Here is a 10,984-nt window from a genome sequence, read left to right as displayed (position 1 = left end):
GAGGGGCCCGCGTACCGAAAAAAAAAAAAAAAAAAAAAAAAAATGCAGTGTTCTTGGTTCCATGCCCCCATCTGCAGAGGAAGTGGGTCTGGAAGGCAAGTGGCTGCTGGCTCTTCTCAGGCCACACACCTGACCCTCCTCTGGTTCTTCTCCACCTGGGCCTGGTGACAGCGTGGATTCGCCTGGGAGCAGGCGGCAAGAGGAAGTCTGCTCCCCAGGGTCCCTCTGCAGCATCTGCCAGGGGCCACGCCGAGCAGGAGAGAAGGGGAGGTGGGCCAGGGGAGGCCGAGGAGAGAGAAGACTCCTGGGCCTTTGAAGCTGGCCAACAACAAACCTGTGTGTGTCGACAGCTTTATTGGACATAAGCTGCTTTCACCTGCTTCCTGCTGCCCACAGACCCTCTGTTAGAGTGGCCATGACAGAGACCACGTGACCTGCAAAACCCAGAGCATCCGCCATTCAGACACAGTTCACAGACCCCTGGTCCAGGAGACAGCAGCCAGTCCCAGTACAGAAATGGCACCAACACCAGCAGAGAGCTCGGAAGACCCGATGGCTAAGCGTGCGGGGAGGGAGCCCTGTGTCCACGCCGGAGCCAGCCAGGGGCCCCCCGGCACCCACACGCAGGGTGGCTCATCTTTCACCGCTGGACACCGAGAATTCCTTCCCTCCTAATCTTGGCTGGTCAGGAGAGGTGCGTCTTCCGTCCCTACATTTTTTTTTTTTTTAATTGGAATACAATTGCTTTACAATGTTGTGTTGGTTTCTGTTGTGTTGGTTTCACTGTACAACGAAGTGAATCAGCTACATGTATACATATATCCCCTCCCTCTTGGACCTGCCCCCCGATCCCACCCATCCAGGTCACCACAGAGCACCCAGCTGAGCTCCCGGCGCTATACAGCAGGTTCCCACTAGCTATCTGTTTTACACATGGTAGTGTATTTATGTCAGTCCCAATCTCCCAATTCATCCCATCCCCACACACACGCTTTTTTTTTTTTTTTTTTTTTTTTTGCGGTATGTGGGCCTCTCACTGTTGTGGCCTCTCCCATTGTGGAGCACAGGCTCCGGACGAGCAGGCTCAGCGGCCATGGCTCACGGCCCCAGCCGCTCCACGGCATGTGGGATCTTCCCAGACCGGGGCACGAACCCGTATCCCCTGCATCGGCAGGCGGACTCTCAACCACTGCGCCACCAGGGAAGCCCCACACACACGCTTTTAAACGTAAAATCTCATTCACTTTTTCACTCTGGCTCTGGGACAGATACATACCGTTTCTGGGACGGCTGCATTAAAGCTGAAAGTTTATCATCATAAAATTTCTTCATTGCAAATCTGTCGAGGGCTTGGTCAGCACTGGGGAAGCAGAGAGAGAGAGAGAGAGAGAGAGAGGGCACACGCTTTAACTCCATGGCTACCGCAGGAGGCTGGGTTGCGGGGAGTGACATGAGACAGGCCCTGAGGCTGTTCTGAGTGGCTGGCACCCACTAAGAGCTCCATTTTGCTACACCCCCTCCCCAGAGAAAATCCACTTTAGCGTCTCTTCTAGGGCCTCATCTCCCCCAGGAAGACGCTCAGGGCCAAGTGGAAGCCAGGCTTGCAAGGTCTGGAGTCCCCCCTGAAACAGCAGCACCCGATCCTAGGATGTGGCACTTTCTGTGCAGCATGCCCTGCAGGTGGGAGAGTCACCTGCCTGCCTTTTCTCACCTGTGGGCACAGGCCCGCTGTCCTATCTAAATAACCATCTAAAATAATAACGTTGCCTAAATAAGGGGCTGGGCTGGCAGAGGTGCACAAAAGCAAGGGTGACTTAAGCACTGAATATTTAACATACAGAGCACATAAGTTTTTCAGAGTAAAAAGTACAGTTACATATTCACCTATACATTTTTTTTTTTTGATGTGGACCATTTTTTTTAAGTCTTTATTGAATTTGTTACAATATTGCTTCTGTTTTATGTTTTGGTTCTTTGGCTGTGAGGCATGTGGGATCATCTTAGCTCCCCGGCCAGGGATCAAACCCACACCCCCCTGCACTGGATGGCAAAGTCTTAACCACTGGACCGCCAGGGAAGTCCCTCACCTATACATTTGAAAGTATTCCTTTTTCTGGAATTCACTCGTTTTATTAAATGCTGATAATGCATTTTGGTCAAGGTTTATGTTCAGCATTAATATTGTTATCAGTATTCATAATAGTAGCAACAACTCCATCTTTATGAACTCTTATCTTTCTGGTGCTGGTACCAGAATGTTCTTCCTACTTTACTTTGTGACTTGAAGTGTCTGTTTTGATCTGGACACAGTTCGTGACAAAGGCCTTAAAAATGTCTACTCGCTATGATTACTTCTGAGAACAGTATCTAAGGGGAAAATAGTAGAAATGATCAAAGATGTATTGAGGAGAATTTGTTATCACGGCATGCTTTAGCGTACAAGATCATTAGATGGAAGCAACTGAAATTCTAAAGAAAACCTGCAAACAACCTGGATAGGCAGAATTGGTAAATGCTAAAATACATAATGTTCAATTCATCTATTCATACTGTTACTCCTACTAGTACCAGCAGCATTAACAGCAGCTAATACCAGCACTGATGCTATTCCAACTGTCTTACTGTCTTACTGACACACTGAATTGTCACAAAACCCTGTGAGGCACAGCCATCATCCCCGCTTCCCAGGTGAGGACCCTGAGGCTTAGAGCCTTTCATGTGAGTTGCCTGACACGTGAAGCTGAGACACACTTCGATTATTCAGAAAAAGTGGTGCGTTTAGAGAGAGTGTCATTGATAAGCTTTAAGTGACTAAAGCTTAGCCTCCATGCTTTCCAAAGATGCCAGGACTGCCCATGGCGCATGGAACTCTGGTTCCAGACAGAGCTGCGCTGTTGTGAGCAGGTGAAATCTGCTCTCTGACCATTTAAATGTCTTTGGCTCAGCAGAGGGATGTGACGTGACCAGGAATCTCAATTTGTCTGGCACACACACAAGTACTTATTATCACCAAGAAAGGATCTCATTTTTGCTCTGGGGTTGGGTTTCCTGCCTGGCAGGCAATGGGCTCCCCAGTTTGTTTCCAGAGAAAACATTTGGAAAGTCAAATTTCACTCCTTAACGCTAGAAAGGAAAGGGTTTATCGGCTAATATGAATAGGCTTATATTTCCTCAGAATGGAGCGGTTCATGCTTCACAAAGTGGCCATTGAACAGAGAGAGCCAACGCAGATGCAAAACCCATAAAGAATGATATTTCTGAACTGGGTCTCAGTGTGAGTGAAGACGTGTGCTCGGAAAGGGCATCTGGGTCCACCAGCACGGCCAGCGCCAGGAGGGCTGGCACGCGGCCGCTGCCTCACTCACTGGCCTCGCGGAGCCTGTCGTCCCCAGTGGACGGGACCAGCCTCCTGCTGGCGGCACCCACACGCCCACGGCGCACCTCCTGAGAACCGGGCCAGACCAGGCTTCCCGCTCACGGGCCATGAGATCATGAGCAAGCTGCCTAAGTCCACCAAGCCTCAGTTTCCTCATCTGTGAAGTGGGAGCAATGACTGCTCGCTGCTAGATTACCTGGGAGGATTAAGCAACAAAAAGGAAACATGCAAAGTACTTTCCCGAGGCCCACTGCATACAAACATGTCAGCCATGCATGCAAACCATGGCGGCCGTGGCCACGGCCATGTATAGAATTTGAGGCATCCAGTGAGACAGCACTGCTCTTCTTTGCTAACGGTAATGTCTGTCCCTATCGTTCTTGTCAGAGAATGACAGTGCACTCACTTTATCTTTGATGCCTCCATGAAGTCTTCAGTGTGAATCACTGCACACCTACGACAGTGTCTTTCTCACAAGTGCAAACCCTTAGCTGCAGCTGAGTTTCTAGGCACCAGGGACACGAGCCTCAGCCTCCAGGTCAGCTCCCAGGCTGACCGACCCCCCGCCCACCCAGCCTCAGAGCATCCCGATGCCCACGGCAATGAGGACGCTTCCCTCTTACCTGGCCGAGACATTGGTGAAGTGCATGTAAGATGATATGACCACGCCGATGCGTCCCTTTCCGCCCTGCAGGAGACAAGAGAGGTCATTAGAACAGGAAATCACTCGTTCATTTACAGGATGGCAAAGAGCCTCGGAGGGGAAGCCAGCGTTACCCCCCCTCTGGTCCCTGTTCTGGGGGATGGCAGCACCCAACTCAGCAGAGAACACACATGTGGGGTGCTGATGGCAGGAGCAGGTGCTATCCGGGACATCTGAGGACACCCCCAAGGGCAGGTGTGCACAGAGGCGGCCAGTCAGTTCCTCATTTCCCAGTGAGGCTGGAAAAAACTGTGTTGGGCGGAAGCAATTAGCGTGACTTAATCACCCAGGTGAGAGAGACCCGAACGCCCCACTCACAGGCTGAGAGGGCTTTGAGGACTGCACACAGAGCCCGGAGAAGTCCAGAGTAGCAGGACAGCAGCATCACTGTCACCACCTACCCAGCCCTGCCCTGTCACACACAGGGGACCCCCATCTGAGGCATCGTTATGGAAAATGCATCACTCGATCCGTAACCACAGACATGCACAGCCCGGACAAGGCAGCCCGGTAGGGCCTCGGACCAACGTTGCCAACAGGAGAAGGTGTCTGGAAGCACCGCAGCTCCGTGACAGGCCACCTCGACCAGAACCATGGACTGCCACCTTCCGAAACATGCTGCCACGACCCAGAACGGCGACCAGCAAACCACAGCCCACCAGCCACTTCTGCCCACCACTTGTGTCCCTATGAGTTAAAAGCCATCTTAACATTTTTAAACAGTTGAAGAAAAATCAAAAGAATAATATTCCAATGACACATGAAAATCATATGAAGTTCAAATGTCAGTGTTCATAAATAAAGTTTGGCTGGGACCCAGCACGCCTGTTTGTTTAGGGGCTATTTCCACATGGCAGTGGCAGATGGAAGTAGACTGTGGTGCCCCAAAGCCTTGAAAGTCCTGTCTGGGTCTTTCAAGAAGAGCCAGCAACCCCTGATCTAGAATCCCATGAGCCACAGTGGCTGTGACAACAACGTGCAGATCGTACGTCTATTCTTGAAAGGGAACGATGGAGGAAATTCAGGTCCAAATCTGGCGTGTGACTGTCACCCAGGAGCATTCTCCTCTCTGTCTCATCAAGGGCATGCCTTACAGAAACTCAGTGCAGACACACAATCAGTCCTTCACTGCTGAACCCTGGCACCTGCAGTTGTAACTGCGCAGCTACTAGTATGTTTCTTATATAAATTCACCTGCAGGGAACAACAGCCCCGTCAAGTCAGGCACGCGGCGGGGCTTCACTGCCCCCATCTCCAGTGCTTTTCGTTACGTACGGACAGGAAGTCTTCAAGCACAAACAACATTCTTTAGGACTTGAACACCTTTTGTCTGTTCTTAACAAAAATCAGAATTGCTGACTACACAAGTCCCAGCGAGTACCCTCCACCAACAACTCAAGACTAAACCGTGTGGAGGTGGGTGAAACTGTCCAGAAGAACCGCAGGCAACTTCTACTCAAAACTAGCGTGAGGGGGGACTTGGGAACAAACACCACCTTTTGTATCCAGCAGGGAGACAGGGGTCTCACAGTCTGGCCTTAGTGTGCCCTCCCCAAGCCAAGATGGTATTCCTGGCACTCCTGGCAGTAAGAGCACATTCTGCAGGGCTGGCAGGTTTTGGGGAAAGTCAGCAATCTCACCCCCCGCAGCAACTATGATGAACTTCCCTTAACGTCAACATCTGTAAGTTCAAATCACAAGAGGGTTTCTCTCTCATGGCATGTTTTCTAGCTCATCTTGGAAAGGGTTCACAGGCCACCAGAATTAGGGCAAGAGATGAGCAAACTGTTCCCCAAAAGTTTCAACATGTTCCAATTTAATCCCACCAACAAGACTTTTCCCAAGAGGCAAGCGTAGTTTAGAAGAGGAACACGTTTTAGAGAACTCTGTGAGCTAAGTTCATCACTTGTGGCCCGGATGTTGTAAATAATATTATAATTTGTTTCATTAAAAAAGTGAACAACTGAGGGCTTCCCTGGTGGCGCAGTGGTTGAGAGTCCGCCTGCCGATGCAGGGGACGCGGATTCGTGCCCCGGTCCGGGAGGATCCCGCATGCCGTTGAGCGGCTGGGCCCGTGGGCCGTGGCCGCTGACCCTGCGCGTCCGGAGCCTGTGCTCCGCGGCGGGAGAGGCCGCAGCAGTGAGAGGCCCGCGTATCACAAAAAAAAAAAAAAAAAGTGAACTACTGAAATGGAATGCATGGTGAAGGGGGTGCGTCTCAAGGTCCAGGGACCAGAATCCTCTGGAGACACAGCTGGCAGCAGGTCTGGGTGCACTGGGCGGGCATTTCTCCCCAGGGTCAGGCACTGCAGCTGCTCCGGGTGGATTAGGGACCACTGCTTCACAGGCCTGTGAAGGGACCTTAGGCAACAACGACCCATCAGTATTATCCTGTGTCAAAATCACCAAGCCAAGCCCAATGAAAAATACACACGTTTTTTAATTGACAAGAATTGTTTGTTTGTTTTTTTAAGTCTCTTTAAGTTTTCACCAAAACACAAACGTGGAGAGAAGCTCCTCAATATAACACAATCCTTGAATAAAAGCTCTGGTTAACTTAATTTAGTAAGAGAACTAACGGGACTCCCTGGCCGTCTGAGGGAGAATGTAATCAAGTTAGATGTGAGAATAAGGAATAAAAGCAGAGAGCAGCAAACGCACTGTGTGCACCCAGTGGCTTTTCCTCCGGGCCAAGTGACCCTCAAATGCCCCAAGTGTGGGAGCTTTGAACATGGTCAGCCACTGTCTACCCTCCTCATTCTACAGGCAGATCTCAGTGCCCTTGCAGGAAACTCACACAGAAAGTCTGATCATTCGAAGGGAAGGTTCTTTTACACTAAGGTCCCTAACGCAAAGGGGTTTTGTGCAGCTTTTGAGTATGAAAAGTCTGAAGGAAGAAACACTTTAAGGTGGAAATGTCTATTTTTTCGAGACGTCCTGATGGTCATAAGAATTTGGTGTAAAATATACAGGGCAGGGAGCAGCCCCCTTCTTCTGGGACGGAGACCCAGCCACTGCACTCCCCACCCCCCCCTTCTCAAAGCATTCCTCCCACACGCTGCATGAGCTCCAGGTGTCTGGGAAAACGGATCAGATCTGAGGAATCCAGGGTAGTGCAGGAAAAGGCTGCAAACAATCCAAGGCAGTTGAGAAACTGGAGAAGTAAGAGGAGAGGTAGGTTCCAGAAGATGGGAAGGTGGTAGGAGGAGGGAGGGGTGCAAAGCAGGTCAGCGCAGCCAGGACGATGCGCTGCTGTGCTCACAGCCAGCCCCAGTCACCCTGCAAGGGTAGACATGTCACGTCCCCTTCGGGCTGGCCTGCTTGCAAAGGACCATAAGCCTGCTGCAGCAGCATCCTGCCCACAATGCCAAGCTAGTCGACTAGCATACCTCAGGTGGCACAGAGCCCAACGTCATGCATCTTAATAGCCCCCTTCACTTTTTAAAAAGCGCTTCCCATACAAAACAAAAATGCATGAAAATGAAAGGATTCACTCCCAGGGGTCCCTAACCTTAGCTTCACCATGTGCAGCTATGCATTCAGGGACCTCCATCCTATACATTCTGAAGCCAGACTCTGGGAGACTGGATGACCCTCCCCCCCCCCCTTAGAATAAGTAGGAAAACCTAACCACAAACCCCTAAAGAAGCTGGAAGTTAGAGTGAAAAGGTGGGCCCCCTGGGCCCCCGAGCGGGTGCTCACCCTGCAGTGAATGACGACCACGTGCTGGGGGTCGCTGTTCAGCCAGGCCTCCTGCGCCTTGCAGATGGTACACACCTTATCCAGGGGCGGTGCGTGCAGCTCTGGCCAGCCCACGTCCAGAATCTGTGGGGAGAGAAAAGAGGGTTCCTGGTGTCCATCTCCAGAAGCCCTATGAAGCCATCTCATGACGTTTTTTTTTATTTACCAAAATATTTCATTTTAGAGTAAAGAACAACGCTGCATGCTCCTTTTCTAAAACTTAGTGGGAATTATGGCTCCTTTAGTGGAAAGAAAAATATAAAGGATTATGTTTTCCCCAGGAGACATCTACTCCCCGGTCTTATCTGCTTTTCTGCAGTTGGAATGACAATTCTAGAAAGGGCTTTCGGGAGCCGCTAATGGTGCGTGGCTCATGGGGAAAGAGGCCCAGGCCTGGCAAGATCTGAAACAGGAGTTCTTGGCAGGGGCTGCCAAAATTCCTCCCTTCAGACTAAAATCGCAGTTTGGGAAAACGCTGAGAGCCATTCCTCCACACAAAGGGCAGATAACTTCTCAGAGGGAGATGCCTATCACACGTGACACTCCCCAAAGGAGAGGAATGTGCCCAGGAGGGAGGGAGGAAGGCCTTCAACCGTTGGTTACAATTCAGGAACAAAGAAAGTCATCATCACGAGATAAGGAACCTGGCAGGTCTGTGGGCAAAACATGGCATCTCTGAGCCACCTGACACATTCCCAGCTCTAAACCTGAGGGCCATGCAGTGCTGTTATTTTTGCTTTCCATTTACTTTTTTAAGAGGGGAAGGGAAGGCAGAGCTCTGTCTTATTATAAAAGCAATAGAAATTGTGTAAAATGATGGAAAAATTCAGAAAACTGCTGCAAGCAGGGAAAGGCCTACACCCCTTCCATCACTCAGAGCAAAAGCCTATTCTGGTGAATCCCTTACACTCTTTTTCTAGTTACATTTAGCATATACATAAGTTCTATATTCTGCCCTTGTTAACAAGCATTAAAACAGGCAATTCACCATGTCACCATTTTTTTTATCCTAATGGCTGCAAAATATTCCAACATATGGAATATGGTATGCATACATGTACCATATATACCATAACATATGCGAATGCAATCTTAAAAATTTCCCCTAAATCTTTGCTGTTAAAAAGAATAATGGATGGAGAGGGAGTGCATGGATGTACAGAGGTGGCAGGCGAGGTGAAAATTTGAGGTGAAAATGTTCTGGATTTGATCGCAGTGGTGGTGACACAAATCTACATATTTGAGATGGCACAGAACCACACACACACACACACACACACACACACACACACACACACACAGCTGCTGCACGTAAACCCAGCGGAAGTTGCATGCAATCTGTGGATGGTGCCAATGTCAACTTCCTGGCATTAATATTTTACTATAAGTTATGCAAGACAGTACCACTGGAGAAGACTGGGCCAGGGGTATGTGGGATCTCCCTGTATTCTTTTTGCATTTTCCTGTGAAGTTATAACTATTTCAAACTAAAAAGTGTTAATAAAAAAAAAAATAAGCCGTGGATATGAACAGTTCCTAATACCCCTCACTAAGTCATATTCCACAAAGACTTGCTACAAACCCTTTTTGCACAAGCAGGATAAGCATCGTGGGCCTTTAACAAAACTCAGAATATAAAGGGCTAAGATCCATACCTTTGGGTTAAGCTTTGTAAGGTCATATCTCTTTTCCGAAAGGTTTAACACCTACAAAGGGGAAATAAGAAGCTATTAGACTAAACGTGGTCCTCAGAGATCAAAGAGGATACAGTTGCATTCTCACGCGCTACTTGCCTTCTAGATACAGAGGATTATAAAAGATTGAAATGTACAGATATGTAATTGTCACAGAATGAAAAGCAAACAAAATAAACAAAGAATGACAGCACACAGATCCTACGGAACTGGACTTGGCCCCAGAAAGCATGGGCTTCGTCAGAGGAAGGACGTGTGGGAAGGAGGGCACCTGGTCCTCAGGGAGCCCAGGCCCTGACACTCCGAGGCAGCCCAGAGACCCGCGCGCTCACCGAGAAGCAGAGCTGCCTGCGGAACCTGACCACACCTCGAGGAAAGGAACAAATAAGGACAACATTGGAGCAGAAGGGGCTCCCCAGCCTTCTCTCTCCGGAGATGGACACTGTGGAGAGCTGAGAGCGGGGGTGCTCCTGGGGTTAGGGCCAATGGTTCCTCTACCCCAGAACAAGCTGTCTCCTACAGCTGTGGACCGTGGGCCCCGTTAGAACCTTCGGCAGAGGGCCGACGCCTGTGGCCTGACAAGACAGCTGTGGGCAGGGAGGTGTTCTGTCCCCACAAGCACCTGTCAGGGCACACAATTCAGACGTACACGAGGGAGGAGATGCACTCACCCCGGGCTCTGAACTCAGGAGCCACGGAAGACACACAGGTGTGTCTTTCTTCAGATTTTTGTTCAAAAAGGTCCCTGTCCCCAAACGAGGTGAGCACCCAGCAGCCTCGCCATTTTGCAAGGGGGCCTCTGGCCGGCGTAGAGGGAAGAACTGCCCCAGTTCCTGGGGCTCAGGCCCCAGGCCCTTGCGGGCTCAGTGAACAGCGCACGGGGCAGGAAGGACCTAGGCGTGGAGGGGACCCCCCTCCTGGGCCAGGTGTCAGGACGAGGACACCATTCCTGCAGGGCAGGCGGCTCTGGGAGCGAGGACAGGCTGGGGTGACCTCAGGGGCTGGACCCCGCCTTCCCTGCCTGTCACCAGGCCACGCTGAGGGCGGGCGGGCGTCAGGGGGAAAGGCCGCTGGGCCGCGCAGGGGCTGCTGGAAGCCACCCGGAGGTCACCTCCCCCTGCTCTGCTTCCAGGGCCACCCGCCCAGCCCTTCCAGGAGGCCGATAAGGATGACAATAACTACCTTGTCGCTTCAAGAGGCCTTACAGGCGGGTCTGGAGAGGTGCGAGAAGCTGTCATTTAACTCAAAGAGCGGAAGTCGGAGCCGCAGGGCCCCGCTGCGGACCGGCACTGGCACGGAGGGAACACACAAGAGCAAGGGGCGAAGGAGGCCGTCCAGGAAGACTGTGCTCTTCCGCAGTCTTCCTCAACTGGGGGCTCCATCCGACGGCCTCACGTGTGTTTGAAATGGGGCCGGGACAGACTCCGGCTCCTGGATGCCCACCCTCCGTCCCCCGATTCACTTCAGCAGG

General features: G+C 51.0%; 1 protein-coding gene across 1 annotated transcript in view; it reads right to left on the bottom strand.

Moving 5' to 3' along the window:
- Positions 1-10,984, bottom strand: part of TNS3 (tensin 3) — a 187,763-nt gene that overhangs the window by 117,721 nt on the left and 59,058 nt on the right. Inside the window, exons 6-9 of the mRNA XM_007463691.1 lie at positions 9,475-9,525; positions 7,781-7,903; positions 4,000-4,064; positions 1,277-1,360 (exon numbers count right to left, since the gene is read on the bottom strand). Coding sequence (XP_007463753.1) covers positions 1,277-1,360; positions 4,000-4,064; positions 7,781-7,903; positions 9,475-9,525 — 323 coding nt within the window. The remainder of the gene's footprint in view (positions 1-1,276; positions 1,361-3,999; positions 4,065-7,780; positions 7,904-9,474; positions 9,526-10,984) is intronic.

The sequence above is a fragment of the Lipotes vexillifer genome, unplaced genomic scaffold (genome assembly GCF_000442215.2).
Source record: "Lipotes vexillifer unplaced genomic scaffold, Lipotes_vexillifer_v1.1 scaffold759, whole genome shotgun sequence".
Classification (NCBI taxonomy): Eukaryota; Metazoa; Chordata; class Mammalia; order Artiodactyla; family Lipotidae; genus Lipotes; species Lipotes vexillifer.
Note: the sequence above shows the minus strand (reverse complement) of the source record. Positions and strands in the feature narration are given on the sequence as shown.